At 38.5% G+C, this 21,516-nt stretch overlaps 1 protein-coding gene across 4 annotated transcripts in view; it reads right to left on the bottom strand.

The window, feature by feature from the left end:
• Positions 1-21,516, bottom strand: part of MTUS2 (microtubule associated scaffold protein 2) — a 599,410-nt gene that overhangs the window by 323,293 nt on the left and 254,601 nt on the right. For 3 of the 4 annotated variants that reach the window (XR_013763613.1, XM_079138560.1, XM_079138561.1), the window contains one exon: positions 20,063-20,260. Coding sequence is in view for 3 of the 4 variants with exons in the window: in XM_079138560.1 (XP_078994686.1) it covers positions 20,063-20,260 (198 nt within the window). In the remaining variant the exon portion in view is untranslated. The remainder of the gene's footprint in view (positions 1-20,062; positions 20,261-21,516) is intronic. The other variant, XM_079138562.1, reaches the window with a different exon arrangement.

The raw sequence follows: 21,516 nt of genomic DNA on the forward strand, positions 1-21,516 counted from the left end.
CATAGTATTCAATTATGTGGATATATCATTTTTGCTTAATCAAATATTCTCTGGTAGTCTTCAGTTGTTGCAGGATTTTGCTATTATAACAAGAATGAAGGAGCAGCATTGTTTGGATACAACTGTTTGTTTACTCTTTTAAGACAATCTCTCACATGGAATTTCTTGAAAACAAGGTATTCATAATATTAAGAATTTTCTTTTAAAATATTACTAAAGATTCTTCCTTAAATATAGCACCAATTTCTGAATTTAACCTCAGTCTGGGAGACTTCCCAATTTCCCATATAGTCATTAATACTATTTTATAATCTTTTTTAATCTCTGTCAATCTAACAGGGGAAAATATCATATTTAATTGGTTTTATTACATAAATAAATAATGATGATAAAAATAAATTTGTTGGATACTGGCTTCACTTTTCTCACTGAATGTCCATTCCTCTCCTCAACCCATCTTAACTATTGAACACAGTTGAATTTTATGCAATTTTACTGATTTGTAACAGTTCTTTACATGTGAGGCATGATGATTAATTTTGTCAAAACTGGGCTACAGCACAAACATCTGGATAAACATTAGTACTAGGTGTGTCTCTGGGGGTGTTTCTAGAAGTTACTAGCATTTGAATTAATGGATTGAGTAAAGGTCTGCCTTCCTCAATGTGGGTGAACATCACTCAATCCTCTGAGGGTCTAAACAGAACAAAAAAGATGGAGAAAGACTGAACTTGCTCTCACATCACCATTTGAGCTACAACATCCATCTTCACCTGCCCCAGTGCTCCTGGTTTGCAGGACTTCAGACCTGCACTGACATCTAACCATTGGCTCTAAAACTTTCAGGTCTTCAAACCACACCATCAGCTTTTCTGCGTTTCCCCAGCCTGCACACAGCAGATGGTAGGACTTCTCAGTCCATAACTGTGTGAGCCAATACCTTATAATAAATTTCATTCTATACATAGCCTACTGTTTCTGTTTTTCTGGAGAATCCTGACTAACATGCTAAGGATAGTAATCATTGTTCAAAAAATTACAAATGCTTCCCACTTTATTATTTGTCTTATATTTTATCACCTATGGAAGCTTTAATTTTTATGGCGGCTGAAAAAATTTGAAAGGAACCTTTCATCTTTTTATGTAGAGTAACATTATTGAAATAGTCTTTAACCATTGTCTTTATCGTCTCTGCTTTTGGTGTCATGTTTAGAAAGACCTTACTCCTTTAAGACAATCTTAAGATTACAAGAAAACCTGTATTGTCTTCCAGTGTATTGTGGTTTTATTTTTGTTTTTAGTTTATACTTATAATTCATCTTAAAGTCATTTATTGTGGTATGATAGGAGATAGAGATCAAACTTATTTTTTAATACATTATACCTATTTAAAAATCTGCCATTTCCTTATTAAGTAAGTGCATTATATATGTATATGTATATGCACACAATACATATAATACACAAAGAGATTGGCTGGCTTGGTGAGTTGACTGACTTATTTCTGGATCTTCAGTTTCAGTCTATTGAGATGCTGTATATATTTTAATTGTTCCAAATATTACAATATAGTTTAAATTGGAAAGGCAAATATCTCTTAATTACTTTGTATTTTCAAATATTTTCTGATAATCTTTATAAATTTATCCATTTGGATGATCCTTTTTGTCAAGTCTGAGATTATGATTGACATTGTAGTAAACACATTCTTGGGTTCATGGGGAAGGATTTGATGTCTTTACCATTTTGAATCTTCCCATTCAGAAACCAGGTATGTTTCCATTTACTTTTCTGTGTCTCAGTAAATTTCTGCAGTTTCCTTCACAGTCCTGAACCATATCTAGTTTAATTTTGGGATTTCTGTTTCTTCGTTGGTATTATCTGGGGCTTCCCACACCCACCTTCTCTTTTAGCAGGCAAATAGTACTACTACTACTTTTTTATTCTGAATATTGTTAACTGAGCTCCTTATTTAACTGATTTGGGAAATATTTCAGTTCCTTTGATTTTTCTATAAGCAGTGTCATATCAAAATGATCATAATAGTTTGTCTCCTCCTTTGCAATCTTTACAGTATTGCTTTCTTCTAACTTAATTGGAATTCACCAGCATTTTTAAAACAAGAGAACTTAATACTGATGATGGTAGATTTCCTTGTCTCATTCCCAATCTTCATAAGCATGATCAGGCTATTCCCAATCTCCATAGTCAAGATCCGGGCAGCTTCTGACATTTGCTAATTGCATGTCTTTATTAATTTGTTTCATCTCTTAAAGTTATAACTACAGACAGGATGTTGGGGGGATAAAATTTACACAGTCATGTGCTTGAAAACTAGACAAGTAGTAAGCTGTAGGGCACTTGGGGTGTCAGACTATGATTTGTCTTCAGTTATAAGAGGCATAAACATAAAATTCACACATATCAAATTTTTAAGTTATAACACTTAGCCAAAGTTTTTAAATCACTAAATCTCATAAGAGGTAAATTTCAAAAATATTTCATAAAAGGATATATAGAAACATTTTGTCATACATGCTTCTGAAATTCATAATTTGTAATATTAAATATCTAACTACATTTTGACCTATATTAGGTGCCGTAGGTCATTTCTTTGCATGAAGTTCATACAAGATACAACATCAAAAGAAACTACATGGAATCAATCTAACTTTACCATCACTTAGATTTCTTAAATTAATTTTTCAGAATGTATTCCTCAGCTAAACTGGTGTTTTAGTCAGTTTTTTATTTTTGTTTTTTTTTTTGTTTTGTTTTGTTTTGCTGCTGTGATTAAATGATCTGACCCACATAATTATAGAGGAGTAAAGGTTTATTTGAGGACTCAAGGTTTCAGAGGTCTTAGTCCACGGAAGGCTGGCTCTGTTCCTCAGGGCTTGAGGTGAGGCAGAACATCACGGCAGAAGAGTGTGGCAGAGGGAAGCAACTCACATAATCAGGAAACGAGAGAGAGGGAGAGAGAAAGAGAGAGAGAGAGAGAGGGAGAGAGAGAGTCTCTACTCTCCAGATACAAAATATATACCCCAAAGCCACACCCCAATTTCAACCTTCTCTAGCCACACCCTACCACTTCAGTTACCACTCAGCTTAATCTCTGTCTGGGGATTAAATCACTGATTGGGTTAAGACTCTTACAATCCAATCATTTCTCCTCTGAACCTTCTTTCATTGTCTCACACTGTAAGCTTTTGGGGGATACCTCACATTCAAACCATAACAACTGGCCTGAAGTATATTCATGTATTGAGACTCAGGATTAGATCCTCTTAGTCATATAGTCATCGTGTCATTTAATGACAGGGATATACCACAGTGTGTATTCACACAAACCACCACAAGCTGTATGGCCTGTTGCTCCCCAGGCCATACTCATCTCATGATGAGTCAAACAGCATGAGATCAAGTCAAAAACAAGTGAGAACAATGCAATCAAGAAATGTAGTAAATGTAAGATTAATGAGGCTGCTGCCAACATCACCTGGCACACTATTTTACAGTAAACTATTTTTTAATGAGAATACACTTAAATGATGGTGAAAAGTACAGTATAGTGAATATATGTGTTACGGTTTAGATATGAGCTATCCCCAAACACTCATGTGTGAAACATGCAAGAATGTTCAGAGGTGAAATGATTAGACTATGAGAGCTAGAACCTTTTCAGTGGATTAAGTCACTGATATGAATTAACAGTGTTAACTGTAGGCAGCTACAGTAGGAACTCTCTCCCTGGTTGCTGTGTCTTCAATCACACCCTTCTGCCATGATGTTCTACACCTCAGCTTGCAGCTATGGATTTACCCAACCACAGACTGAACCTCTGAAACTGTGAGCCAAAATAAACTTTCCCTTCTCTCAGATTTTCTTGTTGGATATTTTGGTCACAGTGATATAAAACTAAAACAATACATAAACCTTTGACATAATCATTTACTGTCATTATTGAGTATCATACACTGTACAAAATTATGCATGTTATACTTTAATATAATTGGTAGTGCAATTGGGTGATTTGCCCAGGATCTCCACAAGCATTGCCCTAAGATATCCACTAGGTGATATGGTTTTTTAGCTTCATTCCAATCTTTTGGGACTACCATCACATATGCAGCTTATCCATGACAGAAATGTAGCTATGTGGTTCATGACTGCATTATCTGAAGAACTTAAATTTTCTTAAATGGAAAAAATATAATAGTTGTATGTTTAAGGCATATGGTCCTGCAATTATCAATTTTTATTGACAATAACATATAATAAATGCATACACATATATATCATAACTTTTATGTCCTCCAATTGTGATTTTTTAAAATATGGAAAATATAAAGGATCTTTCCTGATAGTTTATAAGTAAAGACATGAAAAGAAAAAACTTGTGTTCTAGAGGTGCTGGGACCTCCTTAGAACCCTCTTCTCTGAAGTCATGGGACCAGAGGTTTAGGATTCATGAAGGAATCTTGGAAACCACTGTCCCAACCCCTAACATTATAGGGAAGACACTAAGCACCCAGAAAGATTATGTGATTTATCCAGGGTGATAGCCCAGAACAGTACCAGGCTATCTGCTCTCCTAACCACTTAGAAACTATTCACCCATATCACTGCCTCTCTTAAGTCTTTGAGAAGAACCACAGTTCCTGCTAATTTCTTTGTTTGCCACATACTCACCCTCATCCCCTGCTCTCTAGGGACTGCTCTTTGGGACCTTAAACCAATATCCACTTGCTACTAGTAAATGGACTTCCATATTTAGAACAGCTGAAAAAGGAATGTCATGGGCAAGAGAGATTCTAGTGGTTGTCAATTTATGGTACAGGACCTCAACAATGGAATCTCCTCATCCTGAGGCTCAACCTACCGACAGAATGAGTATACTTTCCTGCAATAAACCCCAGACGCACATTTTGTGGCTCTCACCCTGGTGAGTACCATGGGATGAGGATGTGAGAGCACAGTTACAGCCTGGATCCCTTACTGACTCCCCCCTAGATGGTGACAAGTCCTCTTACCTCTCCTGAACCTGTCTGCTCCTCTGTGGAATGATCATGGTCATCTGAACAACATCTAAGGTACATCAGCACTCTATCCTCCTGTGATGGTGAACAAGGGCTCCGGGAGAACCACACAGCTAAGAGCATGTGAAGAAGGATGCTGGTGCAGAAGGTTAAGGATGCCTGAGAGCTGTAGAGGACTGTTAAAAGACAATTTACAGTTCCTGGACGAGTAACCTGTCTCTGGTCAGTGAGCACATCTTTCTCTTTCTCATGCACTTTCAGAGCCACTATTGGACACAAACTAATAGCACCTGCTTGAAACAACAGCTGCTCTTTGACCTCCAGCTTAATTAGCCAATTTCTTCAGGGAAACCATTGTGACAGGGTCTATCCAGGCTCATTTGCCTTCATTAACAAACCTTACTGGTGGCAACAGAAGTCTTCTGTGTCAACACCAACTTTAGAGGCTTACCTTGCGGCTGACAGCACCCAAGATGTGTTGGCATTTTTCATTTTCTAATCAAAGGGGTCAGAGTCAATGGGTGTTGGCAGTTGGCGGCTGCAGCTGTCTGGCATGTCAACTCCCTGCCACACACAGCTTCAAATAAATAGTGCTAGGAAGAGGATTCAAGCCTCAGATTTCTGTCACAGGGCTGTGTGGGAGATCCTAGGGTGGCTGCTTTCCTATCAAAAATCCCTCAGTATCCACTGGGCACTGGTTCCAGGACCTCTGAAGATACCAAAGCACGCACAGAGTCTATACGCATTCTTATGTGTAATTTAAATCATCTCTTGATGACTATATTGCATAATACAGTGAAATGCTATGTAAATAGTTGTTTGATTTCCATTGTTTAGGAAATAATAGCAAGAAAGAAAAGTCAGGACATGTGCAGTACAGATACATTTTTTTTTTTTTAAATGTTTCTGGATCCAAGGTTGGATGCATCTGCAGATGCAGAACCTATGAATACAGAAGGCAGAATGTATCTGGCAAGGGCAAGAGATGAAGGTAGGTAGACTTCATCTCCACTTTGGACAAACTTGTAAATGTGTGTGCACACACACTTATATCCACAAGCACACAAACACACACACATACAGGAATGTGATTGAGAAGGCTCACATAACCAGTCACATGTTTAGTAGCCAACCCAGTGAGTGGGGAGAGTGCCGGCATACTTAACATGACCATGGAAGTTACTGGAGGCATGGAGGAGAGGAGGGTCACACTTTCCCCCAGCTCTGAGCTGCAGGAGGCTCTCCACTACCACACACTGGTGGTAAGGACAGGGCCCTGAGGCCAGTCAGGTTAGGACAGGGTGTACTTAACCAGAGGTCCCCACAGTGGCAGCAGGTAGGGAAATGTTGGGGGCTGTGCCATGTTGGCGGCACCGGGATGGCACCTGATCACATTGGCAGCGAGGAGGTTAATTGACATAAGCACACTCAGGTGATTTTCTCATCCACGCACACAATGTATGCACATGTGTTCTCCAGCACTAATTGCCTGCTCGGAGCGTCTCGCCTAATCTTTGCGTAAGAGGCGTGGCCCTGCTCTCTGCCTCCTGGAGGTGATATAAGCGTAGGCGGAGCAAGACAGACACAGCAGCCATTAGCAGAAAAGCAGTAGAAGAAGACTCACGCACGGAAGCAGCTAGACACACGGGCGGCAGCAGCGAGTAGGGACAGCGGCAGAAGGCAGATCGCGGAACGGAGAACTGAGACGCATCACTGGGGCACCTTAGGTAGACACACCCTTAGTTCACAGGATGCAGGATGCACCAGTAAGCAGTAGACCTTAAGCAGGCATAGCAAGTCTCTCTTCCTCTGGGCTCTAAGTAAAGCCTGTCCTTCTCTCAAGGTCTCTCTTAAGCAAAGTCTCTCTCTCTCTCCTCTCAAAGCAAGTAAACCTCATTTCCTCTATCCTCTATAAACAAACAAGAAAGAAAGCAGTGCACTAAAGAGAAAGATAGAAGTGCCTCAGTTTCCACTCCACCACCCATAAGACACGTGCAAGTTGTTGCTGCAAGCGGTGACAAATATCCACGGATTTTGGAACCGCAAAGAGCCAGCGACAGGGAAACACCAAATAAGGTGCGCACCACACTGATGCTAGAAAGCTTCATCCTAACCTCACACCCATGTTAAGAACCTACATATAGGAGGATTATAAAATATCTCACTTTTGCCCACAGAACCACACACACACAGAAGGGAAACACAGCACTCAAGCTAGAGAAAGCTCCAAGTACACTAAAGAAAGGCTCTCATGTGGAACAGTAAAGGAAGTAAAGAAATTTCTAAGAACTTTTTGGAAGAAATAACCCAACTTAGCAATACTGTGAAGAAACGCTGAACTTAGAGGCAACTTTAAATTAATACATAAACAGAACGTGGATTAAGGGCCCTAATGTAAGAAAGCAAGATCTCGGTGTCTCAGATGTGCTGTGAGAAGTTTCTCACCAGTTCCTAGGAAGAACTAGACACTTACATCCAGACCTCCATAGATCTAAGTTTGTTGAACATATTTAGGATAAATGTAATTTATAGTAAATGCATATAATTCCATCTTGCAGGTTGAACTTTTCTCCGTGTATCCCTGTTATCTTCACAAAGTCCTGAATACCTTGACAAGCAGACATCTGAGCCGAATACCATGCAGCCCTCACACAGCTGAAATGGTGGGGCCTGGTGGGCCAGGCGTGGAGGCAGATTTATGGAAGGCTGGATCACATTTTATTTATGTCTCTGTGTGCTCCAAGTTAAAATAGCACAGCATTCACACATATCTACACATCAACACAGAAAAGATTTAGTAATAACCCTATAATGCCTGGTTGATCTGGTTGATATCATGCTTTGTTATGGCACTGTAACCAGTAAGTAGAATAAACACACACATCCTGACACTCAGTTTAACCTTGGTGGGACTTTTTTGTGTGTATTAGAACCACACTTGGAAAGAGTGTTGAATACTACTGTGCTCAGACACCTCTTTTTTTTTTATTGTAAACAAATCGGATACATGTTGTTTCTCTGTTTGTACTTGGCATAAAGGCATACCATTTGTGTAATCATAAATTTACATAGGGTAATGTTGTTTGATTCATTCTGCTTTTTTTCCCTTCCCCCCACCCCTCCAACCCCTCTTTTCCCTCTATACAGTCCTTCCTTCCTCCATTCTTGCCCCCCTCCCTAACCCTAACTCTAACCCTAACACTAATCCCTCCCACTCCCCATTATGTGTCATCATCCACTTATTAGCGATATCATTTGTCCTTTGGTTTTTTGAGACTGGCTTATCTCACTTAGCATGATATTCTCCAATTTCATCCATTTGCCGGCAAATGCCATAATTCTATCATTCTTTATGGCTGAGTAATATTCCATTGTGTGTGTGTGTGTGTGTGAGTGTGTGTGTATATATATATATATATATATATATATATATATATATATATATATATATATCACAGTTTCTTTATCCATTCATCAATTGAAGGACATCTAGGTTGGTTCCACAATTTGGCCATTGTGAATTGAGCAGCTATGAACATTGATGTGGCTGTATCTCTGTAGTATGCTGATTTTAAGTCCTTTGGGTATAGGCCAAGGAGTGGGATAGCTGGGTCAAATGGTGGTTCCATTCCAAGTTTTCTAAGGAATCTGACACCTCTTTTCACCAATGAAGAACCTGAGGTCCAAACAAATAAGTTAACCTGCCCAACACACAAGCTAATTGGTATAAGAGGTGAGGTTGAGGCCCAGTAGTCCTGGCTACTAGTCCAACTCTCCTTTTTTATATTTTATCATCTCACTAATTTAAAACAGGTGGAGGAAATCAAAACAAAAAATTTTCACATACAATTGCAAAAGAGTCATTAGATACAAACATAAAAGACAGCTTATCTTCAGTGCATGCGAACCATTTTTTCCAGTAGTCAAATCAGTCATATTTAGTTTTTTTTAGAAGTTTTCATTTTAAAACCACATAGAAAATGAATATGATGAATTAAAACTAAAAGAAAATAAAGAGTAATGCCCAGTGTTTAACAATGCTGGTTATTGGTTACCCTGTAATGTGTGGCTGGTTTATAAGCCAAAATCATCCTGACTACATGGTTGGAAAGGAACTTTCAGATGTCAACTTTCAATGCCAATTCACCCAGGCATGGAGCACTCCTTGATATTCAAATGCCAATTACTGAAGCTACTTTACTGAAGTCAACAACAACAAACTCTCACACACATGCAAGCTGCACACCCAACTGTGTAAGAACATTCCATAAAATGTGTTAGTTTGGCATGGAGAATTTATCGCATTCACATGATACAATTTTTGGTATCTACTGGTTAAACAGATGCATTAATAGCTTTACAAGAGTAATGGGATCTAGACATTCTTGATTGCAAAGGCTGAAATATTTAACTTCAGTGGCAGTAGCTACTAGCAGAGAGAGTTCTGGGTTCACTTCATTCCGACTCTGTGTTTCGCTCATGTCCTCTTTTCCACTTGGGCTGCTCTCACCCAAGAAGTACAACACAAGGCACCTAAAGTAGTTGAATGGTTTCCTCGTCTAGAAGGCAAATTCAAGGAGTAAGATGTGCATTTCACAGGACCAAAGTGTTCTTTTAATCTGTAAGCACCCATTTCAGATTTTTTGTTTGCTTGAACAGGATCCCAGCAATAGTCTGGCATCTCCCTTAATTGAAAACACAAATGGTCTTTCAAGAGAACCTAAGAGGCACCTTTAGCTCATACTTCAGTTTTGTCTCTTTCTTCTTGGGTCTCTGCCTCGGGGAGGGTAGGACAGGAGAGCGGCTTGGCAGGGGGTCATCAAGAAAACCAGAAAGAGGTGATGGACACCCCTCTCAGTTGTTGCTCATCACAGATTTCTTACCATCTAAACCTCCCCTTCCATTTTTCCTTTGATTTACTACATTTCTCTTTTTATCCAACCTTTTTTCTTCTACTTTGGTATTTTCCAACTCTACCCAGATAGATCTGGAACTAAGCTATTATGTTTATACTCCATGAAGATATTTTGAATAAAATGTTAAATTATATTTATTCTGCTGTTCTTGTAAATGAAGATGTTGGCTGTGTTCCCTATTGCTATGGATGATTTATTCCATCTTCTGTGACCTAGTCTTATGATAAATGTTATGAACTTATTAAACAACCAATAAGGGATAAAGGCAGCATCTAGGTTTTAGAATAGTGTCCTCAGACCTAACCCATATATAAAGATTTAAAGGGAACAAATGTGAGGTCTTAATTAATTCTGTCTCATCAATCTAGTATCCTAAAATCATTTAGGATTCATGTGGAACTTCTCCAAAGGAGGAAATACCTGTCATTACAAATCTTAACAGATGTTATGATTAAAAGTATTATTTGCCTTTTAGAAAATCCTAACTGATAATACAATCCAGAATTGTGATGTCCAACTGGGGAATCATTAGCCATGTGTGGCTATTTAGAGGTAAAGTCATTTCATTCATGAAATTGAGGATTCAGTTCTTCAGTTACACTAGCCACATTTCAATGGTTCAGTGGTTCATGTGATTAGTAGTTACTGTACCAAGAGCAAGATATAGAACATTTCATAATTGCAGGAAATTCAATCAGGCTGAGCTGATCTAGAGACACACAATGACCTTCATGCCAACCAGTAAACATGAAAATGCCTTCACTGGTAATGATAATTAGGAATTTAAATTTTAGAATTTACCCTTCTGACAGGAGTGGTGACTTCTCCTCCAGTTCTTGAGTCAACTGGACATGCTTGCCATACAACCAATGATTTCCAATTGTGCTCCAGGGGTTCCCTTAGGGATTTGTCCTGTGGCATGGAACAGGGAAGGGGAGAAGCAGAGAGGGCTCAGGGCTCCCTCCCACCAGCACCCTAACTTCCATGGAGTAGTATTTAACTATTACTTTACTGGAATGTCCTGAGAAATGTTAAATTTTCACTCTGGATTTTTAATTGCCATAATATACAGTACTATGGAGGTAAGAACTAAAAAGAAGGATCCTCTACCACTTCATGAGAGAAAGTCCCAGAAAATCCTAAAATCTGTTACATGGTTTCTAACTTAAAAAATCATGTTCTCTGACCTCAAGTGGGTGGGTCTTCCATGCAACTCTGCAGTTCTCCCATTCACCTCACTGACTTGAAGCATATCACTCAAAGCAATCATTATAGCTTTTTACTTAATGCAACCCGACACCCCAATCCTTCATGTTTGCTCTTTGTAACAACACTACCTTTGAATTACCTGGGATAAATGAGGTCACCTAATGTGGTCTTCCGTCCAAAATTTCTCCACACTCATCCTTTATCCCTTTCTTTCTGACTTCGTGGCTGACAGTTCCACTTGTATACCTGACTTCGTTCCCTTCTATTTGCCCCAGGAATCGCTCTGCCTACTCTCCTCACTTACTTTCATCTTTAATTTCTTAAATTTATTCCTTGCTACCAGATTCTACCTCGAAGCACAAGCATTCTTGTAAATTTTTAAAATGTCGCAAAAACTAAACATAAAACTCCCCCTGCAACTCTACTGAGTCCTCCACAATCCTTCTCTTTCCCTCCCGCAAACTTCTCTATCATCTACATTCTTACCTTTACCTTCCTTGCCCCCTTACAACCTGAGTTCTCCCTTTCAACATTTTGTTCAAACTCACTTCAAAACTACCAGTGAGTTAATCATTGATTCTGGAGACCCATTTTAATCCTCCCTTTTCCCCTCCTCACCCCTCTTCTTATCTGCTCTGACATCGAACCAATGATCCCAGAGGCCCAGCATTAGGTAAAGCGTGGGGCAAGTAATTTCCAAGTATCTAATGGTCCCGGGCCTGCATTTTATAGAAAACGTCTGGGACAGTAAAACCTTTGAACGCGTTTTTTGTCTGTTAGTGTTCCGAAATTTCCATCCCAGTGTGGCAGGAAAAAAATAACAAAAGTAATGTCTGGCTCAACAGGGAAGCATCCCTGATGTTGGCGGCACTAAGGTCTCTGATACCCAGTTTCCTGTCTCCAAACTACTTTACTCACCATTCTCATCTTGATCTTCCTCTAAATAGAATTATGATCATTCCTTCCTTAAGACCATAATGATTTCATAAGTTTCACAGAATAAAGTCACAGAATCCCAGCTCTTAGACAATACATTTAATCCAGTTCCTCCCAACTTTATAATAAGTATTTGTTTTAGTCATCTCTCCACTGCTATTGACAAAGAGCTGATAAAAACGATGTCAGTGAAGGAAAGATTTCTTTGGGGCCATGGTCTCAGAGGTTTCAATCCATGATTACTTGACCCTGTTGCCTTGGGACTTTGGTGAGACAATACATCGTGGTAGGAGCACATGGTGAAGAACCTGTTCACCTCATGGCAGCCAGAGGCAGCCAGATCCAGGAAGGAGCCAGGATCCCAACACCCCCTCAAGGACATGGCCCCAGTGACCTAACTGCCTCCCACTAGGCCTCACCTCTTAAAGGTTCCACCACCTCCCAATCGCATACAGACTGGTGACCAAGCCTTTAACACATGGCCTTTGGGGGACACTTACCCAAATCATAGCAATATCTGAGTCCAGTGAGGTTAACTTGACTTTTCAAAAACTCTTATCATAAAGTCTGGTTTTGATACATGTCATGTATGCAAGTGCAGCACAGTCCTCATCTTAACTACTATTTGCTTAGCTCCAGGAAGGCATCCTTTCTTCATTAAACAGCAAGACAAAATATAACACTTATACACCAAACAAATCTCTTCAGGGACAATGTGATTTCTAATCATTTCACTCAGCTCTCTGAGTGGAGATGGATAAGTGTTACTTATACAATAAAAAAATTATTTTCACTTGTAAGCAATGCTAAATAATATTCAGAAAAAAAAAGTCATGCTTTCCTTTGTAAATGTGTGTGAAGGAAGTGAAGAGAAAGGAAAGAACTGAATGTGTGGGAATCATTGGGAAAGTATCAGCAAGAGTCAGTGAAAATGATTCTATTTTTGCTTTAGAAAGAATACTTTAAATTACATAATTATAGATTCCAGGGAACTAGATACTTAAATCCATCAGCGACATTTGTTTGACTTCCTCATTTCCAGAGAAAATCAGATCCTTATTTTGGTTTTTGTTCACACTCTTCACTTTTCCCCACCCACCCTAATTCGACTGAGATATTCAACAAAGCCAACCCTAGTGCAATGGAAATTAGACTCTAGCAAAATGAGGAGCTGTGTGAAGCCCTTCACATACTGTGAAATCAAATGTTCCCATTTTTTCTCCAACAGAAAGTGGAAAGGCACAGAAACAAAGTCATATCCAACTCTCAGTTCTATTTTGAGCAGAAGTTTTAAATGCCATCAGCTGAGATTAATGTGCTATGTATTAGTCACCTCAAATGAATATGCTTCATTTAAAGGGAACCCAGTTGAATGTATTTCCTTAAATGATAATGTGCTAAAGAGCTGGCACAGCCCTCAAAAAAACTCTCCTTGCCTTTATTTTATAATTGTCCAAACAAGCACAAGCTGATTGTCCAGAAGTAAGAGGCTCCCATGAAAATCAACTTATCAACTTCCATCTTTATGTCTCATAAGTGATACATTTTCAATACCCAGAAAACGATTCACCACGTGAGAGGCGATCATTAAATTTTAGAACTGGAAGGGATATCATCTCCCTGACTTAAATGTTACCATACTGTTTTCCTTACTCTCCACAGACACTTCTCATACAACACGACCATATTTTCAACTAAACTTTTGAATCTTCAACATCAAACTTCATGCACATGGCCAATGGATAGAAATGGCCTCAGGAAGATTATTATTATTGTGCCAAGTCCTTTAAGCACTTTGCATATATTAATTCCATTTAATGTTCACAACAAATCCATTGATGATTTTAAGTCTCACTTTCATTATTATTGATATTACTATTATTTAATATGAGGAACAGAGAAGTTAAGTCACTTAGGCAAAACCACAGAGCTAGTATATGACAAGGATGGGATATAAAACCAGGTAGTCTGTCTCCAGAGTCCATGTGCTTGACCATTATTCTGCATCATCTCTTGAAAATGGAGAGATATTGGTCAAAGGGTACAAAGTTTCATTTATGCAGAATGAAATAAGTTCTGGAGCTCGAATGTGAAACGTGGGGCCAATAGTCAACGATACTGTGTTGCGTGCTTGAAATTTGCTAACAGAGTACCTCTTCATTCTTGCCCCTCCACATACATAAACGGTAACTGGGAGATGATGGATATGCTAATGAGCTTGATGGTAGTAAAATCATTTCGCAATGTATGCACATATCAAAATAACACATTGTACCCTGAAAATACATGCAGTATATTTTGTCCATTATACCACAATAAAAGTGGGGAAAAAAGAAGACAGTCATCTAAGATCTTTTAAATACAAAAATATGAAATTAAATAAAGGAAACAGAAGAAATAAAAGCCAGTAGAGGGAGAAGGAAGGATTCCAACCTTTCTTACAGAAACTTCAAACACACACAAAAAGTGAAGTTCAAATGGGTCCTCATGGGTCTGTCATCAGTTTCAAGGATTTTCAAAGACGGCTGGTCATGTTTCATCTATCTTTCCCCACCTCTAGTTTTTTTTTTTTTTTTTTTTTTTCTGTACAGCAAAACAAAAAAATAATGTCTTTATAGCAAACTCAGAATGTTGCCATTCCCTGAACAATCAAATCTAAAGACACAACGCAGTAGTACTGAGCCAGCCTGGGGAGGTCCTGTAAGAGGTGAGTCCTCTTCCACCCCATCCTGCACGCCAAATGCCATGCAGTCTTCAATTACAACCATGCTAACATTCCCCAGCACGGGTTTATTTGCATAATCCTACTTCCCCAGTCCCCACAAGGATGAGGATCCTAGTGTCAGGGTCAGAGTAGTTTCGGCGCTGAACCTGTATTTAGCATGTGGTAGATGCTTATAGTGTGCAGCATCGTGGAAGAGGACGTCAACAACCTAATCTTCATAAAACAGCACCGTCAAGGAAGAAGCAGTCATTCAATTAGACATTATTTTTTCTATAAATAAAAATACGCTTCTCAAACTTTCAGTTTATCTTACAACCATAAATGGTCAACTTAATTAAAAGCAAAGCAAAACAAGTTTTTACTTTAATCCCATCTCCGGGTGGACTTGATCTTTGTCTGAGTGTTTTGAAAGGTAATGAACAAAGCCACCAGTAAGGGCAATTGCAAATAGGCAATAGCTTCTCTGAAATCTGACCTCACAAGCCACTTTCAGCTCCTTTTTCCATGAATAAAAAATGACTCCCTCTTTGCCAATGAAACATGAGATAGGTTAATGGTTGTTTCTGTAGGAGTTATTAATAACACTTCTTGTCAACTCTGATCTTACTTAAAATGCACATCAGACATAGAATATCAAATGAGCTATGTATGTAAATGCATTTTATAATATTAATGAGCATAAATGCTGAGATAACATTGCAGAAAGCTTTTATTTTAACCCTCATTTTCATTGATTAACCTTCCAAAGAAGCAAGTAATTTTCCACCTCAGATTATTATCCTCAGAACCCAAATCCTATTCAATAATTAAAAGAAGACCTACTTATTTAAATATTAAAACAAGAAACAAAATTCTAGAATTTAATAACGATATTTAACCTTTCTTAATCAAGATCTCCTAATTTTGGAAACTTTGAAATTCTCTCATGAATAGCTTTAACAGTAAGAATTTTAGCCCAATTCTTTTAAATGACAGATTCTGTGCAAGAGACAGGTTATTAGATATTTGTGACATTCAGATCAATCTATATTATAATTTATTTCTAAATATAATTATACGTAAATGATCTATTACCTTTTCTACTTTTTAACTTGTGTAAATTATTTATAGGTATACCAGAGTAAATGAAAATAATATTTCAGAGATCCTAGAAATTGTGAAAACCATAATTATGAACTATCAACATATGTAAATAAAGTAAAAATGTGTTCCCAACATAAAGCATTCTGGAAACTGTTCAAATTTCTCTCAAAGGTCTTTTTTCTCCACACATTCTTACATGAGAGAAAATATTTCTCTTAGTAGAGGACTTCTCTTAAAATTCTACTTGTGTAAAGGACAGCATTCTTCAGGGATGAGAGATTAAAATTATTATGAAGTATAGCCCCTATGCTCAAAGTGTTTCTAATCTATAAGGGAGTGGAGGATACAGAAACAAATAACTACAATATCTGGTGTGATAAGTAATACAAGCAAAGAGCTCTAGGAGTTCCCAGGAGGAAAGTGATTATATTGGGCTGGCTTTTTCAAGGAATCTAAAATATACCTGAAGATGATATACTCTAGAGAGACAGAGGGAACTTGGCATAGGTGGGAGGGGAGCACATTCAGAGAGAATGGTTTAAACCCAAATCCACAGGCAGGAAAAACCCAAATTCCTCAGAGTAAAATGTGAACAACTCTGGTTGGCCAACTGTGGCTGTCTGTTGGGGTATCATGTGACAGAAATTGCTGAGGCCAGAGCTAACAGAGCTTAGTAGAAATCCTGAGATTCCTACTAAGATGATGAGCAAAGATAGATCCCAGATAGAGAGAATTGACAAGAACTGATTGTTGAATAAATGAAGTCAAAAGCAAGTAGAAGATAACATTCACTCTGAAATTTCCAGTCCATTGCCAGAAGATCACAGATATCATTTAAAGATGGAGCAACTGCGAAAGCAGGTGTTGGTTTATAAAACAAAAAGAAGAAATTGGATTTGGAAAAAGCTCGGGCTGAGGTATACTTGGGTCACCTGGTTGGAGATACATGATTGATCATTTGAAAAGGAGATAAGTGGTTCTATAAAGAGGTCAAGGATGTAGAAATGGATTGGGTTACTTGTCCAAAATACTGAGAGCTGCCACTCTAGATGAGATGACCCAGGGGAAGATTAGAGAACCAGAATAGACATATTCTGAGAACAAAGTGTGAGATGCTCAAAAAGGGGTCCTTAGTAGTTGTGAGACAGCATCATGATGAACAGCAGGCTGCGCCAGTGGTGGCAACTCCTTAAATTCCAATGGGCTTCCAGATGCACCAATAGCCTCTGCCTCCCAAATACTGCCCAACCTTCAGCTCTCTCTGAGAAACTCCCTCATTGTCCTCATCAGGAATTAGCCCCCCACCTCCAGCCCTCAACTCTGCACCGATTTTCAGGATCTGAGAACACATATCCTTGCATCCTGAGTATTTATACAAACCACCTACCTCCCCAGCTGTACCCTACATCTCCACCATTATACTAATTTTCTGACCAGGAAATGGAATAGGACAGAAAAAATAATTTTCCATTTGTACCTTTGAAATTCTTTGTCTTGTTGATAATAGTCTTAGGCAACTCCAAAAAGAAAATATGACAGTATTTGGAAAAAGAGAGCTACAAATGTCCTATGCTTCATGTACTTTTCTAATAGGAATTTCCATTTCTTAAGCACCCAGTAATTCAGGCCCAATTCAGAATATACAACAAAATAGATCCTTTGCATAAATTATTCTATCCTGGGGTGACATAATCTATTTTCATTAATGATTGCGTCATGAAATCCTGTCTTCCAAGTTTCCCTCCACAGGTCCTCCCTGGAAGATTTGACTTTAAGTTATACCCACTTACTCACTGAGAAAATCAAGTCTATAACCTAATTATTGATTAATTTGACAACCAAGTATAAGTCAGTCTATAGTATGTTATCAATACTAAATTCTATGGCAATTGTTCTTCTTTTTAAGTTTCTGTCATCTAAAGTATATCTGGAATTTTTATCCTTCTTTGAAAATCGTCAAAGATTTAGGAGCCATACACTGGGTCAGACCTGTGCATTTGAGTTTAAAGTTAAAAGTTATAAGTTACAAGATTGCTTTTTCCTCTTCGATTTAAATTGAAAAACAGAAAAACCGTGGGACACTAACTAGCATAATTTGAAGTTTTACTTGAGGCTCTAAATAGACCAACCGAATGATGAACCTGTAAAGGAGGGAGCATTCTGGATTGCAGAGGAGATGTGTGAATTCTCAGGACCTGTGGCTGCAGGTCAGAAATCACAGGGAGGGAGCTTGAACCCATTGCAAGTACTTCCTAACAATGAGAGGTGCCCAGCCTCGGGGGTGGCTTCTTCACCAACAGGATGCTATGCAGCAATTTAGGGAGCTCACCCTGGGGCTGGCCGACAACCTGGGAAATCAGGGAAGGGGTGGTTTTGGCCTGTGGGACTTCTCAAGACAGCTCTGACTTCAAGATTTGCTTAACTAAGAGAAAGGAAAGATGTTTATGAATATGTACTTCCCAGCTTTGCACAGGAAACAGGAACCCAAAGCAAGGCAAGCTAATCTCAGTTTGCCCAGTTATGAAATGAAAGGTCACCCAGACAGTAAGATACCTTCAAATTCTAACAATCTATGAACATAATTCATTTGCTGTGTCCTCTCCATTTACCAAAACTGATGGAAAAAAAAAATAGGCACTTGACTTTGAAAGTCACTTCTTAGCAGAGTTGAACTAGAGACACAAGCCTGAGCCAAGAATGGAGGGAAATGCCCACATGGAACAGTTGAGACCCAAATGGCCCCTGCCCCTCCTATCCGGGGGTCATTTAGTGTCCCCTCTGGACACTCATCATCATTTGACTCTTAGAATCTAGAAAGACAGCACAAAAAGTGTTGCAATTAAGGCACAGTTACCTAGGAAACACTAATAAATTCATAATGAATCACCTAAAAGTATCCAATATAGCATGCCACAGTGAGTGGGGACATTGTTTAAAAGTGCATATGAGCATAAGTATCTAAAAGTATGAATTATACATTTGCAAATAGCTCCCTATTATAGTCATGTTTCTGATTTTTGAGTTGTCTACTGTGCTATGATGTAATGCCTAAATACAGTGTATTCCTAAAATGAATCCTATGTGACATAGTGTCTGCAAAAGACCAACTTTCCAAGAAGTAAAAAGTAACCAATTCTGATATTGAATTGGCATTACCACAAGCTGAACCAGCAAATGATCTAAGAACATCATTAAAGCATCATTCACTAAAGAATTGAAACAGTTTTTCTTTGCATTAAATCTAATAACAAGTATAAATACAATGGCAGGCTCAGACACTAATTCAGATACATGTGAAGTTTTTCTGTAACTCACTGGTGAAGTACAAATTTTATTTATAATAGGTGGCAAAATTATAAATTATAAATCAATTCTATTTTTAAAAAAACAGAAAATAATTCCTAATACAGTAAATATCACTTTTACTATGAAGTCTTTAAAACTGGAAGTTATTTTCTCTGGCACATAACAGTTCTTGTCCCCTCAGGTCTTCAGGGGTCCCTCCCTGCTCTCCTTTGAAGCAGAGGTGAGAAGTGCCCTAAGCACACCTGGAATTGCTCTGCCCACACCTGTCAGCTTTGCTTTGGTAAAAGCTGCTGTCATGGATTAGCTCACCTTGAGGTTATCTTTTTTTTTTTTTTTTTTAAGAAATTGAAATCTGAACTCCTTCCTTAGAAAGATACACATACCATGAGATTTTTTGTCTTTGATGCTTTCTCAAAATAGAAGCATGCTGTTGGAAATTCTGTTACTAAAACTCGTGACAAGGCTAATTCTCTCAGCAAATATTTAAAACTCAGTATGTTTCATGATAGCACTATACAGTCATGCCTTTCTTGGATATTTCTTTGACCGCTTACCTAAGAATTCATAAAGCAAAGGGCTTCTGGAATCAGTCTCTGGGTAAGTCATTTTCTAGATTGTAAGAGGTGCTTTAAAATCTTTTCCTGGCACATGAACTCACCATCAATGAAAAGAAGATAATGACAAATAGGCTATTTTCCTTAAGTGGTTGGTAGAGTAAGGGAGTCGATCAAAATTATTAGTCACACAAAGAAAACGACACATAGGGAACCAGGTATGTTGATTTATCTTCAGCATGTGGTCTGGAGACAGGTACAGGTGCCCAACCCCTTCACCCCTGCCCCACTTACGGGTGGCTGGACGGCTCTGCTCCGGCTGCACACTGTCAGCTGACTGGGTGCTAGAGACTGAGGACACGCTAGAGCTCCGGACAAAACCAAAGGCCGCCAGCTTGGCTGCTGGTAGACGTGAGTATCCAGGAGGTCGAAGTCCAGATTTCGGTAGACTGGATTTTGCAGCATTTGAACTGGAAGCTTTCTTTAAATCTGCTAAAACAAACCAAACCAAAACAGAAAAACAAAACCCTGAGAAATATATACATATATAAATATGACTAAAATTAATCTTGCAAGATTCAATTCTACACATTTGCAACAAACAAATCTTTAAGAGAAAGGCCCCTTACCATGGGCCAGGTGCTTCAGAGAACTCAGGAGGAGGAGGGGCAGTCCCAGCCCAAAGAATTCACAGTCCAATTAGGCAGATGAGTTGAGGACAGATAAACGACCCTACTCTAAAGCCTTAGGAAAGGTATAAAGTGCTTTGGATGTTGAATGGCAAGAGAATATTGAATGTTAAAATTACCCCCAGGTCTTTGAAATTGAGATACACCTTAAAATTTGACATACAATAGGCAAAGAACTCTTGCAGAAAATACTCATTAGTGATTTTAACTTTTAGTGTGATAGGTCTTTTAGAAACGTGTACAGAATCATCCTACTAACCTGTAGGTTGCAGGGATCCAGGGGTAGGGCTAGCCAGATTGAAATCTGAGCGCTTTCAATTACTAGCTGTGTAACCCTGAGCCCTGTCACTGAGAACCAACTTCCTCCTATAAAGAATGATAATAAAAAGGACCACCCAGGTTTAGTATTACTGTTTGTAACACAGATCTTGATAGGCACTCAGATGAATGTTAGGTTTTCTTCCTTTTCCATTATTTGCTTTTATTTTAGTCCAAACTTCAAAATTAGTTCCTAGATATATACAAAACCAGTTTGTTTCAGGGTGACAAAATATGCTGTCAATCCAAGATCTCAGAACCACCATTCTCTTAGTCTGAGCTGAGCTCCATCAGCAGCCTTTTGGATGATCATCATGACCCTAGGAGAAGGCTCAGAGCAGAGAAACCCCAAATCAAAAATACTCTGATATGAAAATTAAAAGACCCAAGTTTCCTAGTATTTTGTATAATTGACCTTTGGGAGGTATTTAACAACTTTTACCAGCAACCATATTTACCCTGAGGGTACACAGAATAGTCCATGGCATTCTTATTTTGCAGCTAATCCATTCTTTATTATAAAAAAGTAATGTATTTCACACTAAACTTAATTTAAATAATGATCCTTTCATAAAAACCAACAAGTCCACGTATAAAAAGTCAATGAAGAAACTACATATTAGAAAGCATCTAAATGTAGAAATACAGAGAGAACCAGTAGATGCCATGCTAGTCTATGGTGGCCCCTGGGGACTCTTCCTCTACCAGTTAGTCCTCCTGGAAATGAGGCTCCAGCCAGCT

This window comes from Sciurus vulgaris (genome assembly GCF_902686455.1).
Source record: "Sciurus vulgaris genome assembly, chromosome: 4".
NCBI classification, from domain to species: Eukaryota; Metazoa; Chordata; class Mammalia; order Rodentia; family Sciuridae; genus Sciurus; species Sciurus vulgaris.